This window comes from Caretta caretta, chromosome 4 (assembly GCF_965140235.1).
Source record: "Caretta caretta isolate rCarCar2 chromosome 4, rCarCar1.hap1, whole genome shotgun sequence".
NCBI lineage: Eukaryota > Metazoa > Chordata > Testudines > Cheloniidae > Caretta > Caretta caretta.
In genome coordinates, this window is record NC_134209.1 from 45,915,170 (window position 1) to 45,940,459 (window position 25,290).

Consider the following 25,290-nt stretch of genomic DNA (forward strand, 5'->3'; position numbering starts at 1 on the left):
CTTTGTAAGTACCTTGGCCTAGATTTGCAAAGGTATTTATGCGCCTGCCATTGATTTCATTGGGAGTTAGGCACCTAAATATCTCTGAGCATCTAGGCCTTAAATCCTACATTACCCAGCCAAGCAGAAAAATGTGCATTAGCTGAGGCAGCTTTCCAGCCGATGAGGTTAGAATAATTCATGCATGAAACCTTTCCAAAATATCAGGTTGTCTATAATAACGATTTTTTCATTCTGTCCCTTGGTTTTTTTCACATATGAGGTATTTGCATTGTATGTATGATAATGCTGTTTGAATATCTTATGCATTTCTGTGATTTGGGGCATCGGTGGCCCAGGAGTGTATTCAAGACAGAGCTCTCAGCTCAACTAAATGGTCTCTTTCTAACATCACAGATACAAGTCTTACCCAGTGTCTAACAAAAATCAACCGAATGGATATTGTTCATCTAATGGAGACCAGCCATATGGACTCTGTGCAGGGCCATGGCACTCGCACCTATGCAGAAATTGAACAGACAATTGGACTGGATCATAGTGAAGGTAGATGCTTCCTGATGTTAACCCTTTACCTTTTCCAGCAAGTTACTTACTGACAGAGTGATCTCATCTGTGCACCAGATTCCATTCTCAAATGGGTAGTTAGGAGACTCGCCTAACTCTATCATTGTACTTGTGTAGTAGTGGCATCTAACTTTAAAAACAGGACAATTTAATAATGAAGAATGTAGATGAAATAATATGTTTTTATCAAACACCTGCCATAGCCAGTTCTTATAATGTAAGTAAATTAACCTTTGCAGAAATTATTGTACACTGTGGGCCAATCTGCTCACAGTTATATAGGTGATTCCATGAAATCAATGAGGTTGTGCCCATTTAAATGAGAGAAAAGTTTATCTCACATTTAAAAAAATACTTTATGTAGAATATTAAAACTATATTTGTCCCATAGCTTGGAAGGCCTCTGAATACAAGTGGCCATGGTAAAAACTGCATTTGGTGCTGTGATTCTGTTGGATTTCATAAAGAGTTGCAGTCGTTAGATGGAAAGACATTTAAGAAACACCAAGATGTTACACAAAGTGGTTTTCTCTCACCATTCTTTGGGTAAAATATGAATATAAGGTCCTTATATTATTCCACTATTCCACTTTTCATTAGAGTAAGGATGTTAACTACAATGTCTTGATCAAATTCCAATTCAAGATGTTAACTACAATGTCTTGATCAAATTCCAATTCAGGTAATTACATTCTTCTCACCTAAATTCCTCCTGCAGTTTTAGTTAGCTAGAGTATTCTTCAGTCTTCAAAACATTGATACTGAGCACTATAGGACTTGGTGAATGAAGCAATAATCTATATATCCCTGATGTACTGCAAAGGGCTATTGTGGGTCTGAATTAAAATTTCTGAAGTGCTTTCAGCTCATTCAATGGCTGATATTTTAGATAGGGAGCTCATTTGTTTTGCAGGTTACTGTAAAGCCAGCTGTGTGGCAATCCTAGAGATAAGTCCAACATTTCACCAACTACGTTCATCAGTTTCTTCATCTTCCACCCAAATTGTGCACTATAAACCATCCACAGCCCACAATACATTGAGGCTTTGAGAAAATGTGTTTCTTCTGCCTATTGAACCTCTGACTTAGAGTGGCAAGATCATCTTGTTTCCCAGGGAGCATTCTAATTGTGTTTTTTTAACTCATTCCTAGGATTTTCTGCACTGCAGGAGGAACTGTACAGTCCAAGACACAAGAAGGAAGAGGAGCATTATAAAGAGAGTGAGCCATCTGATCACCCTCCCATTGTCTCCGAAGAAGACACTTCTGTCAGTTACTCTTCCTTTCAGGAGGGCACTCCCAGGACTGAGACAGACATATCAGTTGCAGAGCTCCTGCGACAAGCACACAAAGAGCGAGTGCAAGCTGAGTTCTCAGGGAAACTACAGGATCTGCCAGAAGATTCATCACCTGCACAACAGGAGTACTTGTAAGCATCAAAAGATGGCTGGTCAAATCCATAACCGATAGCATGTTGAACAGAAATGCACTTTTATTTATTTTGTATATCTTTAAGAATATGTTTCAGGGCTTACGTTAATCTCTCATTATTTGAAAACAGGATGAAATCTATGTGGGGTTCTTATACAGGAGAGAAAACTCAGTGACGGATTGGCTCATTATTAGTAATAAGGAATAATTTTGTCTCAGTAATTACAAAAGAAAAGAAGATGTAGGCATGAATGGGTGGAATTATTTTGGAGGGCTGTTTTATTGATTGGGGTGCCAGCAATTTTTAAATGACAATTTTGCAACACTTAATACAGTTGAGTTATATTTTTGATGTTAAAACTAATAGTAATAATTTCCTTAATGGAAAGAGTCAGTGACAGAGGGGTGACATTGGTTATTTGCACATTGTATCTTTTACTTTCAGACAGGAATTTTAATTCAGAACGCTAACCGCTCTTCCAAAATCTTTATTCGCTAAACTCAGAACTATATATGAGTAACAGGAACTGTATGTGAAAGGTATACTTCAAATAGTTAAAGAGAAAAAGATGTTTCAGGACTACTTAAAGTAACAATACACTTTAAAATTATAGGCCCAGAGGGAGTGCACAGCACCGGTTGGTAGTGCGTAAAGGTAGCTTTGACTCACATTTACACTCCTTTGATCTTGGTCTGGCTCTGTGCTAGGAGGGCTGCTCTAACTTATGCTGAGAAGGACAAAAAAAAAGGACTTGGATTTGCTTAGAGATAGTAGACTGGAAACATTTGCAGAAGACAAAATGCTCAAGTACAAATACTTACAGTATACAAAATGTCAGTAAGATCTTACATTTTCTGTACATACGGAGTATGAAGTGTAGATTTGTTGAAGTTATTTTGGTGCTGCTTAAGATGATTTTAAATATTGTGTTCAGTGCCAGTCATCATATTTTGGAGAGGATAGTGTTGAGATTGAATAGATGTAGCAATGGCCAGGGAGAAATTATTCCAGCCTTTGATGCATGAATGTGGAAGAAAGATTGACCAGACTTGACCTAAATAGAGTATGAAAAAAAATAAGAGAACCAGGGGTAGAGGAATCATGTAACGGTACAAATGGTACTGAAAGGGAAAAAAAAAACTTTGAATTAACCACACTCATCTGTAAGTTATATTGGGACAGTATTTTGTTAAAGCATAGCCATTTGGAGCCAAATTGTGTAACCTTTACCAATACTCATAAATGTTTACTCATACAAATAGTCCCATTGACTTCACTTGGACTGTTCATATGTAACTACTCACAATGGTGAGTAGGGAGCTTAAACTCTGGGACTTGATTTGTAATTTTTCATAATCTTATTTTTCCAAACCCAGAAATGATTAAGTTTTAAGGAGAAAACTCACAAATTAAAGTAGTCTATGGGTGTTCGCTCCCGAACATCTTAGTAGCAAAGGATTGGATTCTGCTCTGACCTTTTCTCCCCTGTGTAACTTCACTGACACTGATGGAGTTGCTCTTGATTTATATGGATGCAAATGAGGAGAGTCAGCCCCAAAGTAACATTCTAGAAAATAAAGTGCCTGATCCTGCTTTCCAAGTGAGTGAGTCCCATAGATGTGTGTGGAGTAAAATTGGGGGGAATGGGAGGAGACTCAGACTTGAACTGTTTCCATAATGTTTCATGATAAATATTCACTAGATGATAAGCAGAACTAAACCTCCGAAGTCACCATTATTCCCAAGTATACGACAGCACAATTTGCATATGTGTAGGTTTCAGTTTTATTGTTAACTCTTTTTAGTTCTTTGTTTTAAATGGTTTATACTAGCAACTAAACAACAGCAGAGAAATTAGTTCACGGAGCATGTAACCTCATAAAATGCTTTGCAGTTAGCTCCCTTGAATCTGTAATCCACAGTGTCACAACTCCAGGAACAGAAGAATCCATAGCACCAAAGGCTGAAAAAGCAGCAGGCTTTGCAAAGGAAAAATCTAAAGGCTCCACCACAGGATCTGAAGAGCACGAGAGGCCATATCTTCAGACGCCATCATCCAGTGAGCGAGGTGACTCTCCCATTGCACAAGAACTTGAAGACCTCCAGCTCTCCCAAGAAGAACTTTCCCCAAGGAGAACTAGTCTGGTTATAGTGGAGTCAACTGATGAACAGCCAGCAAAGTTTGAAAGACATTATGATGATGAATCTTTTGAAAAGGTAAATACCAACCTCCGTCCCCCACATCATAAAATATTTGTTAGGAAGAGCAAAATTCCTTTGTCTGGAGTCTTTGGATTATTTTATGTTTGTTTTATTTTGTCTTAAGCAGATGCTGACAAAATCAGCTCTCATGGGTATCTTTCAGCATGATGTGACAAATTTAGCACAGATGTAAGCATCAACAACTTGCATTGATGACAATGGGAGCTGTGCCCACTTACATCAGAATTCAATATGATCTTTAGAATAAGACGCATTTTCTGAGTGCAGGCCTGTGAGATAGGAACTCCTGTGTTCTAACTCCAGCTCTGCGGTGACTCACTCTGTAGCCTTGGGAAAGTCACTTAATTGTTTTGACTCAGTTTCCCCATGAGTTAAATGATCCTTTCACATGGTTGTTACAAGGATTAAGTATTAATCTATATGGAGATTTTGAAGATGAGAAGCACTGATCTGATTATGCAGTGCTTATTCTTGTTCAGCACTTATGCAAGTGGTGCCACTAAAGTCAATTGGACTGCTCATTTGAGTGAGAACTACTCTATCTCAATAAGGGTTGCAGAAATAGGCCCTGCACAGGGGGGAGCTGAAAAAGAGAAGACAGTCATGAAATCCAAAGGAAAGTGTCACTGACAGTGTCAAAAGCAGTAAAGAGGTAAAAGGGCCGTAGTGACTCTGAAATTTGACCAAGAAAAGGTTGTTAGGTGATTAGACAAAGGAAACGCAGTGGATCTAATTTACCTAGATTTTAGTAAGGCGTTTGATACCGTGCCACATGGGGAATTATTAGTTAAATTGGAAAAGATGGGGATCAATAGGAAAATTGAAAGGTGGATAAGGAATTGGTTAAAGGGGAGACTACAACGGGTCCTACTGAAAGGTGAACTTTCAGGCTGGAGGGAGGTTACCAGTTCCTCAAGGATCGGTTTTGGGACCAATCTTATTTAATCTTTTTATTACTGACCTTGGCACAAAAAGTGGGAGTGTGTTAATAAAGTTTGTGGATGATACAAAGCTGGAAGGTATTGCCAATTTAGAGAGAGACCGGGATACCCTACATGAGGATCTGGATGACCTTGTAAACTGGAGTAATAGTAATAGGATGAAATTTAATAGTGAGAAGTGTAAGGTCATGCATTTAGGGATTAATAACAAGAATTTTAGTTATAAGCTAGGGATGCATCAATTAGAAGTAACGGAGGAGGAAAAGGACCTTGGAGTATTGGTTGATCATTGGATAACTATGAGCCGCCAATGTAATATGGCTGTGAAAAAAGCTAATGCGGTCTTGGGATGCATCAGGCGAGGTATTTCCAGTAGAGATAAGGAGGTGTTAGTACCATTATACAAGGCACTGGTGAGACCTCACCTGGAATACTGTGTGCAGTTCTGGTCTCCCATGTTTAAAGAAGGATGAATTCAAACTGGAACAGGTACAGAGAAGGGCTACTAGGATGATCCGAAGAATGGAAAACTTGCCTTATGAAAGGAGACTCAGGGAGCTTGGCTTGTTTAGCCTAACTAAAAGAAGATTGAGAGGAGATATGATTGCTCTCTATAAATATATCAGAGGGATAAATACTGGAGAGGGAGAGGAATTATTTAAGCTCAGTACCAATGTGGACACAAGAACAAATGGATATAAACTGGCCACTAGGAAATTTAGACTAGAAATTAGATGAAGATTTTTAACCATCAGAGGAGTGAAGTTTTGGAATAGCCTTCCAAGGGAAGCAGTGGGGGGCAAAAGATCTATCTGGCTTTAAGATTAAACTCAATAAGTTTATGGAGGAGATGGTATGATGGAATAACATGGTTTTGGTAATTAAATATTCATGGTAAATGGGCCCAATGGCCTGTGATGGGCTATTAGATGGGGTGAGATCCGAGTTACCCAGGAAAGAATTTTCTGTAGTATCTGGCTGGTGAATCTTGCCCATATGCTCAGGGTTTAGCTGATGGCCATATTTGGGGTCAGGAAGGAATTTTCCTCCAGGGCAGATTGGAAGAGGGCCTGGAGGTTTTTCGCCTTCCTCTGTAGCATGGGGCACGGGTCACTTGCTGGAGGATTCTCTGCTCCTTGAAGTCTTTAAACTACGATTTGAGGACTTCAATAGCACAGATATAGGTGTGAGGTTTTTTTTGTAGGAGTGGTGGGTGAAATTCTGTGGCCTGCGTTGTGCGGGAGGTCAGACTAGATGATCATAATGGTCCCTTCTGACCTAAATATCTATGAATCTATGAGTGGAGACGAGGCCATGGAGGGCAGATGAGAGTAGGTTTAGGATGGGTTGGAGAGAATCTCAGGGCAGTAATGGTAGGTGGTGTGTTCAATAAGGTTAGAGGTATGGGGGAGAAGTGAAGGTTGGTGGGAGTCTGAGAGGCAGATGGCTCATTGGTGTGTTTTTGTTCATTTGTTAATATAGGGAGCACTCCCCCCCCCCAAACCCAACATGTGTTGCCAGGAGCATGAGGAAGAATGAGAGTGAGACAGGTTGAGGGACATGGTAAGGGTGGGAGGAGAGCTGTCAGTAGGGTCTGGAGGCATTGAGACCAGAGGGTTAGGGGAGAACAGGTGAGAAAGCCATCAAAGTCAGAGGAGGAGGAGAAAAGAATGATAATGGGGCAGAGGACAGATCTCATCAGTATAGTTGAAGGAGGGAAATACAGCTCTGGATTTGTTGTCTTAAGCTAATAATGTATTTTGCATTTTCACATCCAGCTAGGGCTGGGAAGTCTCAGACTCAAGATAACAGACATTAAGTAGGGTAGCAGTGAGAGGGCTCAGCATAAGGGAAAGTAGGCCCCGCCTCTCGCCTGCCACTATACCAAGAGGAGGAGGAATAGCCTTCCTGGCTCTCCTCAAAGACAGTCTTGAACTGGAAAATAATTAGTGAGTGTTCATAAGATCAGATTTACCAAACCTTTTCTGAACAGCCTAAAAAGGTATGAGTCATCAACGATTCAAAGGTTTGGCACTATGCTTATTTGGCTTGGAGTAATACATCCAGCACTACTAAATGCATTACCAATGTGTCAAAAGGCAACCTAAAAGCAAGTTAGAGCACACTTGGATGGGTGTATAGCTAACTTGCAGTGCAGAATTAATTAGTGAAGAATTAATTGCAGTGCAGAATTAATTTGGCATACCTTGGCCTGAATGCCATTTTTTCAGTTTGAAAAAACTGAACACACAGGGCCAGATCAGCTAATATAAATGTGCTTGACGTCAGTTATCTCAGTGGAGCTACACCAGCATCTGGCTCACTGAGCCAAAGTCTGCCCTCGTTTTCAGCTTCTGCAACTGTGTGAACTTCTGGGGTGTTGAGTGGAGGTGTAAGTGATGGCATAGTCTTGCTGACTACACCCCTTCCCCCACTGAAGGTGGTGGAGGAGAAGAAAAGAATGCCATGCCTGGTAGGTTACACAGTGAGGAAGTCACACGTGGGGGCCATGAGTAAGAGCAATGCTGAACAATGTACGTAAATGGGCGGGAGCGTTTCCAAAGTGAGGGCGTCTTTGGAATTAATAGCACCACACATTTCTGTGGGAATTTTTAGTGAGCATTAAATCTGGTGTCATATGTTGTGTATCATCTATCAGTTTGACTACCTAGTTGTTCCTGGGTTTATTGCGGATGCCACTAGATAGAGGGCTGAGCTTGGCATTTCAGTTCCATATCTAATTTTAACTGATCCATGTGTCATAAGAGACATTTCTGACTTCATGAAAAGGCCTTTGTTCTCTTTATGCTTGGTTTATTCAAGATTAAATAAGGATTTTTTAATAAATGGATGTCTTCACCTAGAAATCATTAAAATATTTAACATACTTGCTAAGCACTAAAGGAAATTAAAATCTGCATTCCTTCATTCCTATTGTTCTTTAATCTTTTCTTTTTTACCATCATATTAATTGTTTCCATATGCACTGATATAGTTGATGATTGGTAGGACTACGGGAGACTGCAACAATTTCCCAGTAGAACTCCCAGTACACCATGCACATGTACTCTCTCTGCATTTAGAAGTGCTGTCTTATGCAGGAGAGAAAACTTCAAGACAGGCCACTAAATGTTGTTTTTGACATTCCCAAATCCAGGTGGCAGTGCTAGGAATTAAATAGATGGTTGTTTTCCCCCTAGCTAAATGAGTTAGGCCCAGAATATATATGCCGTGCTGTGCTGTGCAGCTGTCAGAGGATAGGAAACTTATTCTTATATTATTGGTTTTGTAATGTGTCATACAAAAGAGATCTGTATTCAGCACTGATATGAATGGTACCTTATGTCCTAGATTCAGCAGTTTTATACAGCAACACTGCTGCTAGCCAGGTTATCGCAACCTCCAGTAAGTTAGAGTAGGTTAAATATGTTCACCTAAGATTTGTCATCCACTCTAACCAAACAGTGAATTTTATTAAGATAAAAGAGAGACGGCGAAAGGAAAGTGGTGATATGCTGTTCATTGTCCACATATATGTTTCTCAAAAAGGAAATATAGTAGTCAAAAACCTTGAATCAAAACTTTCAGAATAGATTATAACTATGGTGGAAAAGTCATAAATACATCAGTTTGATAAATAGAGCAATGCTTCCATGCTTCTACTAGGAGCTAGCAGAGGAATTAGGTGAGCTAGAGACCAGCTCAGATGAAGAAGAGATGGTAACTACCAGGGTCATTCGCCGCCGGGTGATTATTCAGGTACTGAGTGTTGAACTACTGCACGTGCCACTGGCAATTATGTCCTGGTTACATCTGTAGAAAACCCTCGTAAGGTCTGCTGCTAAGGCAACCACCTATGAAGTTGCCAAGCTCCTGAATAATGCATGGCCATTAAATAACTTCAATAATATTATTCTAATACGTTTTAGGGCGGAGGAGAATTACAGTAAGACTGTCAGCTATAGCCTATATTGTGGAGATGCCTCAGTAAGGGAACAAGGACTTTGTTTTGCTTTTTTTTCAGTCCCACACATGGCCAGGTGAACTAATATTTATTTGCCTGTTGGTTGTGGTATAACTTTCCTGTGCATGTCTTTAAATATTAATTTGCTGAATATTGTATGGAGTTTAACAACTCAGCATTGATGCATCTTGACTGCTTTTCAAATTCTTACTTTAACTAACTAATAATTTTTATACTGTTTATTTAAAGCATCCACTTATATTAAGGCATTGCCTAATAAAGTTCTGTTTTCTTGTCATGCAGGCCGATGATATGCCAGAAATACCACCGGAAACGGTGACAGAGGAGCAGTACACAGATGAACATGGCCACATTGTGGTGAAGAAGGTATTGTCAGTCATACGCTCTGGTGCATTCTTACTGTCCTTAGGTAAAATGTTCAAAACTGCCTAAGGTACTTAGGAGCTGAAGTTCTATTTTCAAAAGTAATTTCAGCTGTGAAGGAACTGGAATGTCTGTTTTGCAGAAAATTCCACTAATTCAAAGTTTGTTATCATTCCAAAAGCACAGCTATATTTATTTGTTATATCTTTATTTTATGTTTGGGGTTGGCGGGTTTTTTTTTTTGTAATTTCACTGACATTTTATTGCAATCAACAATTTTCAGGAATCTTCATTTTCCAACAGAAGAATGTTCTGTTGGAAAATGCTCTATGGAGGAGCATAATGCCAATTCAGTTTCCATGAGACGTAGGTATCTAAGATTTTTCAAAATGGGACTTAAGCTCTTAAATCACTTTAAGGTGCTTTTGAAATATTTTACTTGTCTTAGTGGAGAAAGCACCATCGTGTGGTTATTTTTGTACAGCACTTTCATCACCTAAGGGTCATTAATTACTGTGGGCTAGATATTGATACCTTTTATTCGCAATGAGTAGCACCAATGGGAGCATGATACTATTCAGGTGTCAATATGGATGTCAGAATCTGTCCCCATGGGAACTGGGCAATCAAAATGCTTGAGGTGACAGATTTGGGTTTTGCATCTGCTTTATCATTTTTCAGCACTTAGATACTACTGAGATAGGCACTTTAGAAATAGATGATAAGAGTGTATGTGCTAATAGCAAAATTGCTATTGAGTTCAATGAGGCCAGGATTTCACCCTCAGCTTATTAATGTTTGCGAAGTGCTTTGAGATCCTTGAATGGGAAGGTACTACACATAGTATAGAAGTTTAAGGTCTGTTTTTTATTGTTAAGATAATTCTGTACCTAAATGTTGAAGTGAACCAAAGACAGAAGTAAGTTTATCCCCTTAGGTCACCAGAAAGATTATCAGGCGATATATTTCACCAGATGGCACAGAAAAAGAGGAAGTCCTAATGCACGGAGCACCACAAGAACCTGTTATGATTGAAGAAGGAGATGGGTATTCCAAAGTCGTAAAGCGGGTTGTGCTGAAAAGTGACATTGAACAGTCTGAGGTGATACTTTCTAAGATTTCTTTTCATGGAAGGAAGAGAGCTAGAAGAACAGTTCTCTTATCCCTCCCCCCACAACCTATTCTGTGTCACCACAGTCTATGACTGAAAGTGCTTGACTAGGTGTTTATCTTGGCTTTCGGTGTACTGTTTTTTAAAAAAAGTACTTTAAAGGGCATCAGTAAAAACCAGAGGCAGACTTTCAACCTTGTGATACAAATGAAGATTACATTTTTCTGGCTTGAGCCCCAAAATGAATTCAATAAAGCAACTTTTTATAGGTGGAGCTTCTGTAAAATAATCTCTTATCAATCCATGCTCTATGTTTTGTTTTTAAATAAAGTAAATGCAGCGCTTTCCTGGAGAAGGAATTCTTGTGTTTATCCATAGTCCAAACACACTGTGGGTAGTGACAAATACATTTCCATTCCCCTGCAATCCTTGATTTCTAACAAAGATGTCTGTCAAAGACCTATTCAATTCACCTATGAATTATATTGATTTTCAGTCTCCTTTTATGGATGCACTGAGCGATCTATCTAAGTAGAAAGTGATTAAATAAGAGTATGTAGATTGTGTTAAGGATTTCCCTAGGCTGAAATGATGATCTGCAATCCATATCTTCTTACCAGGTGACATTCTCTGAACCCAGTGTTCAGACGGGTGCCTCAGAATTTCAGGCTGAACCAGTGGAAGGCCGGAAGGTCAGTAAAGTTGTAAAGACCACAGTGGTACAAGGAGAGAGAATGGAGAAGCACCTGGGTGATGCTAGTTTAGCCACTGATCTTCCATCAGCCAAAGAGGACTTTGAAGAGGTAAAGTGCCTTCATTTGGAATTCACAGAAAAGAAATTTAAATCTGGCACTGTGGCTGAGCATATACGGACAAAATCTACCCCCATTGCAGTCAACAAACTAACACCTGGCAGTATCAAGCCCCCACTGTTAGGGAATTTGCTGCTAAATGCTTGAAAATAGCTACCAACCGCTAGGGATATCTAGTGGGCTATAGTTACCGTTTCCTAATGAGCTGTAGCTAACCATGGATATCAAGCTATACCTGCCTACCACCACCAGTTGCTACAGCTAGGTAAGTATAGCTGTCGATATCCATCTACAGCAGGGGTGAGCAAACTTTTTGGCCCAAGGGCCACATCTGGATACGGAAATTGTATGCAGGGTCATGAATGTAGGGCTGGGGGGCAGAAGGCAGCGCAGGGTGTGGGAGGGGGTTCAGGGTGTCAGCGGTGTGAAGGCAGGCTCCCCTGCCTGCCCTGGCCCTGCGCTGCTCCCAGAAGGGGACAGCACCACAGCCCGGGTTCCCCGTTCCCAGGCAATGGCAGCTGTGGGGGAGCGGTGCCTCCAGGCAAGGGCAGTACACACAGCCCTTTGCCAACCCACAGCAGGCAGGGGGCCTGCTTTAGCCCCGTGGGCTGGATTGAAAGCCCTGACAGGTCATAGTTTGCCCTCCCCTGATCTACAGCTAGGTAACTCTATGGATAGCATCCAAAGCTACAGGTAGATATTGTTCCTTGCTGATAGCTCCCAGTTACTATGCATATTAATGAATAGCAAGAGACAGCTACCAACCGCTACAGCGTAGGGTACAAATAGGTATCTGTAGCTAGCTTCTACCTATAGCTACAGCTATGGAGAATTATCCATAGTCACATGTGGCTATTCCTAGGGATAGGTCATTGTTTATAGGAACAGGAAACATTAGCTCTGGCTAGTTAGGAATGAAGACTGCTAGACAGCCACATCGCTATAGCAATCTATACCTACCCAAAAAAAAAAAATTAAAAATGGAAAGCTGGTGTCTTCTACCAAAATCCAGTACAACCACAGAAGTGATCCTATTAAAAAAAAAAGAACTAGGGAACAAATTAATATGTTGAAAGCCCTTGGGGAAATTAGAAAAACAGGAAAATTTCATGCAGCCATTTAGAAAATTGTTTCCCGTATGGTTGTCTCCTAATATTCTATAAGGCCAAGGGTGGGATCCACACAGAGACGTAGGCTCTGTAATGCTGAGCATCACAGAGGCTAGGCCCCAGTTCATTGGACAAGGAGAGTTATGCACCTTCAACTGCAATCCACAAAGCCAGCACATTAGGCAGGAAGCTGCCCATCAGTGTGTCCTAAGCCCTGCCCCCTCTTGTGGGGATGGGTGCTTCAGTCCAGGCTGCAAAGCAGTGGCACTCTCTGCAGGGCCTGAAATAAAATGAGGGCATACTACCTCCCTTATAACCAGCCACAGTATGGGCGACCCCTAGTGCAAGTTCCCCCTTTTCCTGAGGGGGGAGTTTAACAGTGGTTTCCCTGCATTAGGTGAGTGTTTTAGAGTGATGCTACACCTAATGAGTAAGTCTTTCACTGGCCTACTTAATTATTCTGTTCTTTATTCAGAGTGGAACAACTGCAGGAGGAGAAATGGTGGGAGTCCCCCGCCCCAGAATATTCCTTAGCCTTGTAGTTAGGACTCTCACCTGAGAATCAACCAATGCCATTTCAAAGTTAAAAGGGTACACTGCCATACATCTGTAATGATTAACTCGAGAGATTTTTAAGGGCACAAAGGGCCCCTCACTCCCACTCAAAGTCAACAGGCATGTGGCAGTTCAATGCTTGTCATGCCTTGCCTCTGATACCCCTTACAAAAACAGCCTAATGCAGAAGTATTAAAGTGTGCAGTACAATTAATTACCTAAGGTTGTGTTATGTGTTTCACTTTAGGCTTTGAGTTTTACAGGTAACCAAATGAAAGTCCAACTCCCCACTTTAGTAGAGAAAGAGATCATGAAAGAGGATGGATCAGTTATTAAAAGGTTTGAGTTGGCATGGCAGTGAACTTTTAACAAACTAACACTGAAAAAAGTGGACGGGAGATTAAAATGTCTTGAGCAAGACCCTTGGCTGGCAGTGTCTAAAGCAAGGGTAGTCAATAGGTTGACCACAGACCAAATCCAGACACTTTTGAACAGACCCCTGGCCAAAAGTAGAACTGACATACTAAATGATGTAAGCTAATATACGGAGTACAGTGAAGAAAAAAAATAATCAGGCATTGGAAAGCTCCCCTCTAAGACAATGTATAGCTGATTTTACAGGAGATGAGGAATAATGGATTGTAATTAGTCATTTTGAAATTAATTTACACAGCAGCTGAAAACTCAGATTCCATATTCCTTCCTTTTTAACCATTTAGTTTGATGAGTATTTTCAAACATTTGAGTGTGTGTGCGCAAGAATGAGCTGGTTTCTGAGCATGATTAGAGTTGTTACTCTACTATGTAAATCAGGTGCAGAGATGAGCTGTTCAGAAGTATTTGGAATCCAAACCTGGATCTGACTTTTTAACTGAGGGGTTATAGTACCTTGTTCTGAAGTTCCAGGTAGATGTCATCTCTAGAAAGTATCATATGGAGGTTTTTACTGCATAAGGCAGTCTTTGTATATACACCAGTCTCCTTGTGACTATTTTTTGGAATAGGTTAATATTGTGATATTCCCACAAAAGAAATAGAATCTTCAGTTCTAGAAAGTAATCCTATTATATATTTTTGAAAAGTATATTGAGAGCAAAATATGTTTTTAAAAGCATTTTATACAGCATATTCAAAATTTTAGAGAAAAGTCATAATGAATTGTCTTGCTTTGTGACACTTCCCCTATCCCCTAAGAGACATTATGCCCACTGTTACATCCAGAGGTCCAATTTCACTAGATGCTTACTGATGCTAGCAGTGAATTTGGCTCCACCTGGGGTTTGACAAAAAGGTTTGGAGTTATTTAAAATTACACAGAACATGTGTATGAGAGGGAGCAAGTAGGTTGACTGGGCTTAGAGGAATAGATGATAGTAGTAACGGGTCTGGCCCAAACAAGTGACACTAAGTCTGAAATATTTACCAGATAACCACAAAAGCAGATGGATACTGAAGAGAGGGTGTGGGGAGGGAAGGAGAACCACAAGACCATGAACTTCAAATGCCAGCTTAATAAGTCTGGCAGGCTCATGTAGGCTGATTTACTTTTACTGTAAATTTCTCTCTCCTCTTTGCAAAGCACACTGTCCCTGCTTCTGTTAAGAGTGGCCACATAATATTTCCAAAGTATGAATGCAGTTTATGCATAAAGTGTCTCCCAAATGTTTGCTTACTTTTGAATGGGTGGGGACATCAGTGAACATGATTTATAGCCTAGGGCAAATTACTGTCCTTTTGGAGACTGCTGATAAATACACATATATCTCACAAGCAGCTAACTTGGCTAGAAGATGCAAGCATTGAGAGCTAAGTTTATTTGTTCTGTTTGAGAAGGAAAATGAATTTAAGGCCAGAGGGACTCCCAGGTCTACAACAGCACCCGCTCGCTGAGCCCAACAACTGAGATTGTAAAATACCATTATAATGTTTTATAATCTTTTTGTAGCAGGTCATTCATTTAGTAGTGAGTGCCTGTCTGAAGTAGTCAGTGAAAGATGGAACAGTTGTAAGAAGGATAAACAAAACTTATAGTGGGCTTAACTTCAGCATACAGAGCTAAGTAGGAGAGTCCTGCATGGATTTCAAAAGCTGTTGCATGTTGGTGCATTAGAGCATATATTTTTTCAGGCATTTGTTATAAAACTGCATGATGTAATCCTTGTGAAAAAAAATCCAACAACTGTTTTGAGCTGTTTTTTCACAACTATACAAGATTAAATTTAAAAAGCAATCTGGTTTTGGTTTCTCAACTATTTAAGTTTCCAGTCACTGTTTGTTTAGAAACTCTGAGCTCAGTATTTGGGGTCGTCAGCTACAGTTCTTTACCGTCTTGCTGCCTTAAAATTCCACCAGTCCTACTCAAAAGGCAGAATGCCTTTTACAGAAATTCCATGCTATGTAATAATTAATTCTGCAGGAAAGGGGGAATTTTAGCACTTCAGGAGGAGTTTCTAATGCTTTGGGGGGGAGGGGGGCAGAAATGCCACATTCATTTACTTACTCTCATCTTTAGGACAACAATGAATAAATGCAGCTCACAGAAGAGGACCGTGGTGAAGGACCAGTATGGAAAACATGTTCTTGTAGAACAGCTGGAGAATAGACCAGAAGCACAGGATGACCTCCAGCATGACCTCCAGCAACTTCTTAGACATTTCTGCAAAGAGAACCAGAAGCAAGAGGCCAAATGAGAAGCTGCCACATCTCACTACCCCCACCACCTATCCAATATGCGGCATTCACTCTCATCGATATAGACTTACGTAATCTCTGGAAGTCACTGACATTTCTTCTTCAAGCACCTACAATGAATTCAATTTTCCTTTCTTTTCTTTTTGTACCTGTAAGCTAATTTGTGACCAAAGATAGCATCCTTCGTTCAGGATGGTTTATCCACTAATTCATCACCTTTGTGCTGTACTGGGAACTTGTGAACTTTGCCACGTTGCTGTTCCTTTGCTTCTGCACTAGCTCCAATTTCATCCACAGGCCTCTTCAAGTGACTATGTACATGCATCATAAAAAAAAGGCTATTAACATGTAAACTGTACATAGCTAAAGTGCTTGGACTTAAAGACCTCAAAAAACCCCACTGCCCATTAGGACTACTTTTAGCATCGTGGATTACAAAGTCTATTTGAAACTGCTGAACAGCAAGTAACAACAAATATTGCTAACACAATCGACTAAAGATACTCTGGGGAGGAAGCACTGCAGACCTTCTGCATCCATAGGACTTCCAGTTTAGTGAGCTCTTAGGAAAAGACTCTAAAAGTCAGTCTGATTACAGCTGACTGTGGCTATCAATACTTCTAAGATTCTTGGACAGCCACTTAAAGAAGGAAAAAATACCCAATTAGGTAATCAACTTGCTAGCAGCTATATCTATGGCTAATTTGCATATGGTATTAGAATCTTTTAGATCTGGACATGTGGCAGGGTGTATTAAACAGCTACAACTACAATAGTTTCCTGTTTTCATCACTGCTTTAGCAAACCACACTGTCTTACTGGTGGTACTTCCTGCTGGCCACTGCACTGTAGATAATTCTGGAGAAAAGACTTACCCACTATACAAAAGAAAAAAAGCTTAGACTAATGCACCACATTTTATCAAAATTGCCTCTTATCTGATACATGCATGTGGCATTTAAAAATCAAATCCTCTTGTAATCATGTCAGAGACTTGTTAACCCTCTTAGCACTGAGCGAGCAATTTTTATCTTCCAATTAACTTTTCTTTTTTTCAAAAAAAAGTCACTGACTAGGGCCTAAAAATGCTTGAAACATTAAATTTTGTTATTTGATTTATATTTCTAAACTAACCATCTGAGATTAACAGCATCCCTGCACTTTTATTTTGAAAGAAGGGAATATAAAAATCCGAAATATTGTGTGCCCTATTCTTTATTCTACTAGTGGTTGGATTGCTATAGCATTTTAACATATATAATATATATACACACACACATAAATGTACATTTTGAATCTGTTATTTGATAAAGAAAAAGTATATTCACAGAAGATGAAAATGAGTCAAATCCTCCTCGGATTGATATTTTTCCAAATGTATCTGACCTTTTACTCTTGTAGAAAAATGACTCACTCAGTGCTCAGAACGTCCAAAAAAAAAAAAACCCCACCCATCAAACAATGGTACTTCCTCATTAGAGAGAAAACATCTTGGGAGATTTGGCTTCCTGCAAGCAAAGCAACCCAGGGCACCGTGCTAATAGTTTTTTGGCAGTCAGATGGGAAACAAGCATTGCTGGCAGCCAAAATAAAAGAAACCCATGATGCAACATTTCAAGACACACCATGGCTTTCTAATTGTCAAGGACAGCACTGAATGACATTCAGGAACAGGGCTGTAAAGAAATGCATTTCTGTTGTGTTATTTGCGGTGCAGATGATGTTCAGTGTAACAACATAATGGTTATTCACCTTTTGGTTTTTTGCTGTGTTATCAAAGAACTTGAATACTGTGAGAAGAAGTGATTTTTAAGTTGATGAATCAGCATCTTGTTCCCATGGTGATAACACTAATTGAATATATCTATGAGGGCATGTATTAGTTAAATAAACCTACAGCACTAACAATACATAGCTGCAATGTGTACAATGGCTGATTTAATTAAATAAAATGTACAAGTGTTAAATGTAGCAATAATGGCTTGGGTTTTTTACTACTGATTTGACATTCTCTATCTTGATTTTCTGGTTTGACCACCACAAAAGTCACATGAGGAGTATTTTTCCCCTTTTAAGTTCATTTATTTTATAAAACTGTATGGTTGCAGCCCTTAGTGGTGAGCCTGTTACCATAATATGCAATGCAATTATCACTATTTCCTAAAATAAGTACAGGAAACGATGGTAAATGTTGGCTTTAAGAGTGACCATTTTACTGTATTAACTTCACTGAGCATCTGAGGGCACAATTTGCCCTTAAACTGTGCAACATTTATCTTTAATATGTACAGCTGTGGGCCAAAGTATGCCCTTGAGTCCCATTGACATTACATATGGAATTGTAGCAAGTATTGGCCCAAGTGACTTACCCTTAAAAGATTCTGTCCCATCTTATTCCCCTGCCACCCATTGAAAATATGGGGTGTGGCTGAGTTGGTGCAGAATTTGGCCCATAACAACATGGACACAGAGTCCAAGTCTGCTAAGGACTATGTCTGGAGTAACTGTATTGATGTTAGACCAGTGTAACAGACCAGACCCGAGCCTGAAACTTCAGCCCTCACGCCTGACTGATGCCATAGAGAATTAGTTTACATAAAGAATGCAGGACTGGCCAATGCAGCTCAGGTAATTACAGTGCTAACTACTTGGTTAAACACACAATTTTCTGATGCATGCAAAGGAGTTTTGTTCTGGGGAAAAGTGACTAGTGATCTCAAAACAAATTCTGTGAGCACAGCTTGTGCACGATTTCTGTAAATTCCTTTGCTGAGATAAGAGAAAAAGTCTGCCACCAGGGGCTAAGTTTCTTAAAGGATCCAGTTTAAATAATTTAACTCCTAAATTAGTGAACTACAAGCAAATCTGCTCAATGTTCTTTGAGAGAAGAGAATATGTGCTGTAATTTTAGGGAGGATAAGGTTTTTAAAAACAAAAACAAAAACACATACACGAAGAAGTGGAATCCATGCTGTAAGTGCTTAAAAAAAATAAAAAGTCTTCACTATGGAGCTGCTACTCGTGCCCCTCTGGTCACCTATTACAACCAACCAGAAATTTAGCCCTTGAATGTACTGACTTCTTAGTTTATATCTGTCAATTTTAAACAGAAAAGTTTCTCACAGAAGATTCATTTAAAGGATTAAATATACTTGTTAAACAGTCTTATTCCTTCCCCATTCATGTTACATGGCTTCATTGTCAAGTGATTAAATGTAGGCTTTGTACTCTTATCCTTTTTTTATGCCACTGTTTATTTTAAAAAGACTGTGAATGAGATTAATGTACCCTTTTACTCACCTGTATTTAGAGCCACTTGTTTACAAGGTGTCCTCTATCTTCAGTACAATTCCAAAACAAGAAGTCAGTGTAAGTTACCTAGAAGTCCATGAAGCAGCCCATAGTTAAGCAAAATGCAGATTCTTATTGGTGTGAGTACTTTATATTGTTGTAGCATCATTTGGTTATAAGGAGGCTATTGGGGGAGGTCTAACCTGGGTGCTAGAAATAACATTAGCATGCTGTTATGTTTTACAGAATATAAAATCCTGACCTTACTAGATCTCATCAAATACAGGAAAAAAATATGTCCATGGTGACTAAAGCTTTCAGGTGTTCACAATCCTTTTATAACTAACTCTGAACAAGCACAAAATGTTCATTGGAAGAGGAAACATTTGCTCAAGCAACCTGTTGCTTGTACCCTTTAAGTAGTCAGAGACAGAGCGAGCAAGAACACAGCAGAAGTGTTTTGGAGGGAACAGAGTGCGGACAGACTCCTAAATTCTCCTTTTCACCTCCCCATGCCTTGCTCTAAAGTCTAAATACCACTGATGTATGCAACCTGACTGGTTTATAGACTAGTGAAAGCGGATTGTAGGTTATGCTATATCCTGAAATTGTTCCTGGAAGCAGCTCCAGCCAGGCCAGAGACATCCTCCCCTGGCCCTCCCCAGATAAGGTGGGAAGGGATGGGATGGGATGGGGAGAGTGTGGGGGTCCCAAAAAAAGTTTCCCCACCAGTTGCTGTCCTGGCCAGTCAGGGTAAGCAGCTGGTGCGCCAGGACACTTTGTTTACGTAGATTTACCTCCGTGCCTGTGGACGCTTGAGGTAAACAAACCATCTCAGTCCTCCAAAACTTATTCTGATGGCCCAGGAGCCAAAGTTTGCTGACCTCTGAATTATAGGGTCAGCTTACGAATAAGTCATAAAAATTTTCCATTTTTACTTATCCATCTTGGGGGGTCAGCTTATAAATGAACCGGCTTATGATCGAGTATATACAGTACATTGCCACTAGAGAAGGAGTTCTGACATCAGCAACTGGTTATACAAGAACTAGTAGACAACAATTGACCCAGATCAACAGTACTTGCGACTGTGAATCCTTGCCCCTCACATTCATCCGCTTGTACTTCTTACTAAAAGCATAGACTTGTAAGTTTACTTCATGCATTCAGCCAGTGAACAAACATTTAACAAAACACACCAGTTCCCCAGACCTTCACCGATTCACGAAGTAGAGTGTGTATTGCTGGACATCTAGCGTCTTTCCAAGCTCCCTGGTTAATTTTAAGCAATTAAATGGAAAAGGATGTGGGTGTATACACACTGCAGTCCACAGTTAGCAGAACTCAAGTTAGCAGACCTTGGGTTTGTTAACCTAGGACTTGAGCGTCTACACTGCATTTTGTGGGCCTGAGTCCAACCACTCATATCCAAGACTTCCTAGCATGCTCCCAAAATGTGGCTGCTCTAGCCCTTTATTCGCAGTACTATGTGGAAAAACTTGAATGACCACCTAACTTTACACTCCAAAAAACAGTCAGCCCACGGGATACTTTTGGTAGACTCTTAGAACATGAGTTCAGTGGGGTTGTGTCCACACTGCAAAGCAATAGCGCTTGAACCCTGTGTCCCAGTTCGACTCAAGGTCCGATCCTCCATCCCCTTGGGTTAGCACAATTTGTATGAGGACAGAAGCAGTTCAAAGCCTGGGCTTCCATTGTAGTGTAGGCATATCCTATGACCACTACACATGTGCTTAGCATTAGAGAAAATTGACTAAAAGCTCAATTATACACTGTAGCTACATAATCTGTTTTATGCTTCTCTCAGTCAGGAAGGAACCCAGCTATATAAAAGTTTGGGCTCCAATAACATATATAATGTTCTCTTTTGTGTGTCAAATAAGGAAAGGAAATGTTTCCCCAAGCCTTGTTTTCTCTCCTCCTTAAATGGCTTACCATTCATCTCCTCATGAGGATCAACACCCACTCATTTCTTCAGGTGCTCAGTATGTTTTATAAAACATAGGTCATCCAATCAGAGAGCAGAGATTCTGACTTCAATCATAGTGTAAATTCTAAATAATGAATACTCATAGCAGAAAGTTTACTCACAATCTATTGAACGTTTACAGAAAACAAATTAATGAGCTGTTCATTCATAACATAAGGGGACTAAATCCACTGAATAAATTATTCATTCCCAGTTGATCAGGGAGACCTAGAAATCAGCAACAGTAATAAAATTCACTGCAGAGACCTACATGATCTTAGCTGTGACATGACTCTTAATATAATTATTTATCCAGGCCTTTCTGGGCTCTGAAGAGCAAGGAAACATGACTTATGGTTCTCAAATTGCTCTGCTCCAAGGCCCCTCCCTCCAGCAGAGTTATTTTCTAGTCATTGCTGTAATGGGGTATATTTGAGAAACATTTTAGCAAGTGGATAAGCAACACTATCACTGATTTGCTGTCCAGGATTTAAGGAAGCCATTCTAGGATGGATGAGGAATTCAAGTCTGTCTTTCCCGGGGCAGTTTACGCACTGGTTGATAAAACTTTCTTTGATGCCACTTTCAGTTCTACTAAATCAGCCCAACCCACTCCTCCTCCCCACTACTAGAGCACAAACTTTGCTGTTATCAGGCTGCTAGTTCATGCATTCCGCCATCTACCTCTAAGTGAGGAGAGATGGGTTACACAGCTAAAAAAAGACAACATATAAACTGTAAATAACTGGCTGAACTCCCAAGATGTAAGAGGATGCCTTTCATAAGGGCCCTGACCAGCCTGCCAGAATGGAAGGTGTCTGTACTTAAAGGCATTTTACACAGCTGATTTGAGTATATGGCTCCCCTGGAGGAAAACCTGTCAGGGCTAGTCGACACTGAAAGTGCTGCAGCTGCTTCATTGTAGAGCATTTAGCAAAGATGCTCAATGCTGAGCAAGCGCTCCAGTTGGCATAATAAAAGCTACCGCCCCTCACACATGTGGCAGTTATATTTGTGGGAGAAGCTTTCCCCCTGACGTAACAGTGTCCACATCAGCAGTTAGGTCAGAGAAACTTATGTCACTCGGGGGAGGGGGAATGGCTTATTCACCCTCCCTCCCGCCCCCCGAGCAGCATAAATTATACCAATATAAGAGGTAGTGTGTAGAAGCCCGTAGTCTGGTTAATCAGCACCATGCCCATACTGTCAAGGAGTAGGAGGGCAGACATCACTGCAAAGAGATCAGGAAATGAGAAGTGATTTTAAAAATGAAAAGAAGCGTGTTCCCCGCCCCCGCCTTTCTTCTAATTTTCCAGTGAGTTCCTGATCAAAACCTTAATTTTCTCTTTATAATTTTACATGGTCAGGAATGAGAGTCATGCATAGGCTGGGTTCCTCAGATAGCTGTGTTCTGCATATAAATATGGACCCAGGAGACAGTACTTGATAGTGTTGAAATTAAAACACACACTGGACAGCTACTGCACAGTGAAGGGCAGAACATTGAGCACCCACAGGTCCCACTGATCTCAGCTGGAGTCAAACCCAATCTGCATTTCTGACAAATCTGGCCTTAAGGGCATCAAGCAGATTAGACAGGGCATACAAAGATGGCACCTGAAAGATACAACACAAACCCCTTGGTCTGTTTCAGCAACAATTTAAACAAACTGAGTTCAATAAGGGAACGGCAAAGTGAAACCTATTAGCATGCACTCCCTTCCTGCCATCCTTGTATGTTATCAGACTGAATTATCTGGCTGGCATTCCTCACAGAGACAACTTGATTCACATTTGTACTAAGGCCCCTAACCATCGTCACTCTGGAAGCACAGTGGGCCTTAAAAAGGTGGTATGTGGCCCTTGTATAAAAGAGAATCAGGCCCCTCCAATACCTTACTCCCTCCTTCCATTCCTTGCTTCTCCAAAAATATTTTACACTGTCGACCTCTGGGAAAGCATTTGCAGATTACTAGTGAACAACGTAGAGCCATGGTCTCACATAGCGTTAGTAGGGCTGGAGGGTGGGCCTAATCAGTGATGAGCTGCCAAAATCTTAACCGGTTCCTGATAAAAAGTTCTGGTTTAAGGGATGTGCCACAGTATGTATTTTTCGTACCAGTAGGGTTACCATACATCTGTATTTTCCTCACAGACAGCGACTTAAGAACCAAAAAGTATGACCTGGCCGGGAAAATAAGGATGTATGTTAACTCTACCTGAAGTTCTTTTTTAAAACTAGAAATGACCTCCGTTTCACATGTGGGGGTCCTCACCACTCCCTGGGGGGTGTGCTAGGGTGACCAGATGGCCTGATTTTATTAGGAACAGTCCTGATTATGAGGGGTCTTTTTCTTATATAGGCTCCTATTACCCCCACCCCCTGTCCTGATTTTTCACACTTGCTGTCTGGTCACCCTGGGGTGTGCACATGTGTGGGTCCCAGCTGCTCCCTGCCCCCCTCATTGAAGCAGGTGTGCAGGGTTACTGCCCTAGCAACTGCAGGGCACCAGTTCACGTGGGGCCATATAGGGGAGTGGGGCAAGGCTAGCTGGAGGCAGGGTAGGGGGGTGCGGGGCTGGCTGGAGGGAGGATGGGGCTGACTGGAGGCAAGGCAGTGCTGCGGGGGTGGGGGAGTGAGGCAGGCATTGGCTGGAGACGGGGGTGTGTGGGGCTGGCTAGCTTCGGGCAGGGGGGTACGTGCGGCAGGGGCTGGCTGGAGACAGGGGGTGAGGGGGGGGTTGGCTGCGGGCAGGGTGGTGGGTGCTCATGGGGAGAGCGGCTCGGAGCAGCCCGAGCAGAAGGACGCAACCCAGCAGAGCAGCTGGGGACCCACAAGGCCAGGGGAGGAGCAGCAACACCAGGGCTTGTGCCTAGGGCCAGGCGGCAGCCCACATGGCTCCTCAGCGCAGCGCCCCCAGCGGCCGGAGGAGGCATTACATCACTTCTCTGCCGGAGCCCATCAAAGCCTCAGGGCCCCCTGCAGGGAAGCAGGTTAATGACTGGTTCGTGTGAACCAGCTCCAGCTCACCACTGGGCCTAATGGCTAATATTGTCCTTTCCTTGGTCATGGCTTAGCAAGGAGACCCAAAATTGACAGGCTTGAGTACTTTAAAAAAAAAAAAGAAAAGAAAAGGTGCTTGTACCCAACTACCAGTAGCAACTCCAGAAAGTGCCTTTTCCTGCTTCACTGCCCAGGAACATGAGGGAATACAAGGGAGGTACTTCCTCAAATTATCAGGCATCCTAAAAGATTTCTCATTCAAAGCAATGAGGAAAAACTGTGCCCAGAAGAAACTAGAAAGCCACAGAGACAGCTCTGTGCTGCATAAGAGCCTGCCACCAGATCAGGAATGGACAGTCATGATGACAAGTGGATGCAGGGATCAACCCCCTAGTCCAACATCCTTCACCTGACCAGATCATACCTTCTTCTGATGCAGCTGAGGGGGGGTGTCTATCATTTTTGTTCCACTTTGGCAACACCAGTGGTATCAAACTGAACTGAAAATTCTCCTCCTCCCACTGCTATTTCAGGCTGCCAGGGGATCATCTTGGGACAGTGAAAGAGTCTGGAGGAGGATGCAGCACAGAGCATACTAAGAAACTTGCTGAACACTCCCCTCCATTGGTGTGAAGAACCAAAGGGGAATCCAATTTTCCTCCCAGCTTGCTAAGATGGGAAAAAGAAAACATCCAAGGTGACATCTTGATTCTATTGAGATCAACCCTGGAATGATATTGACTTCAGTGAGGCCAGGATTTCAGTTAATTTCTCCCTGAATCTTTCCAGGAAACAGGATCTACTACTGTAAATTTCCTGACCAGCAGGGACACAAGAAGCCCCAGATCACTGGGAAAGCTGACCACATATTTCAGTCTAGAGAGGACAAAACATAGAGCCTTGAGGCGAGACATTAGATGGAGGAGAGGCAGTGAAACACACACAAGAAATGCAACCAGAGGACTCTTTGAGGGACGTGGGAGAGCCTTCACCTTCTCATTGTAGAATTTTTGATGTTTCCTCATTCCAGAAAGTAGTCAGTACCACCCCACTTCCTATTGGCCAACTGCTTGCGTCATACAAAACCAACATCTCAACTGGTAATAGTCTCAACCCTGCTGGAAGTCTCATGAAAAACAAAAATGCATAGCCTAAGGACTTGAAGAGGCAGGAAGAATTACTGTGATTCCTTCTATACAGGGCTGAGGCTGTACCAATG

General features: G+C 41.2%; 1 protein-coding gene across 45 annotated transcripts in view; it reads left to right on the top strand.

Annotated features, from left to right (window-relative positions):
- Positions 1 to 17,764, top strand: part of ANK2 (ankyrin 2) — a 565,434-nt gene extending 547,670 nt beyond the window's left edge. For 26 of the 45 annotated variants that reach the window (XM_048846718.2, XM_075127588.1, XM_048846724.2 and 23 more), the window contains 8 exons: positions 397 to 543; positions 1,717 to 1,993; positions 3,919 to 4,213; positions 8,827 to 8,919; positions 9,428 to 9,511; positions 10,446 to 10,610; positions 11,240 to 11,422; positions 15,608 to 15,771. In XM_048846718.2, the coding sequence (XP_048702675.2) occupies positions 397 to 543; positions 1,717 to 1,993; positions 3,919 to 4,213; positions 8,827 to 8,919; positions 9,428 to 9,511; positions 10,446 to 10,610; positions 11,240 to 11,422; positions 15,608 to 15,622 (1,259 nt within the window). In that variant the 3' untranslated portion in view covers positions 15,623 to 15,771. Of the gene's footprint in view, positions 1 to 396; positions 544 to 1,716; positions 1,994 to 3,918; positions 4,214 to 8,826; positions 8,920 to 9,427; positions 9,512 to 10,445; positions 10,611 to 11,239; positions 11,423 to 13,342; positions 13,435 to 15,607 lie in introns of all 45 variants that reach the window. The other 19 variants (XM_048846758.2, XM_048846759.2, XM_075127607.1 and 16 more) reach the window with 2 other exon arrangements.
- The last annotated feature ends 7,526 nt before the right edge of the window (positions 17,765 to 25,290 follow it).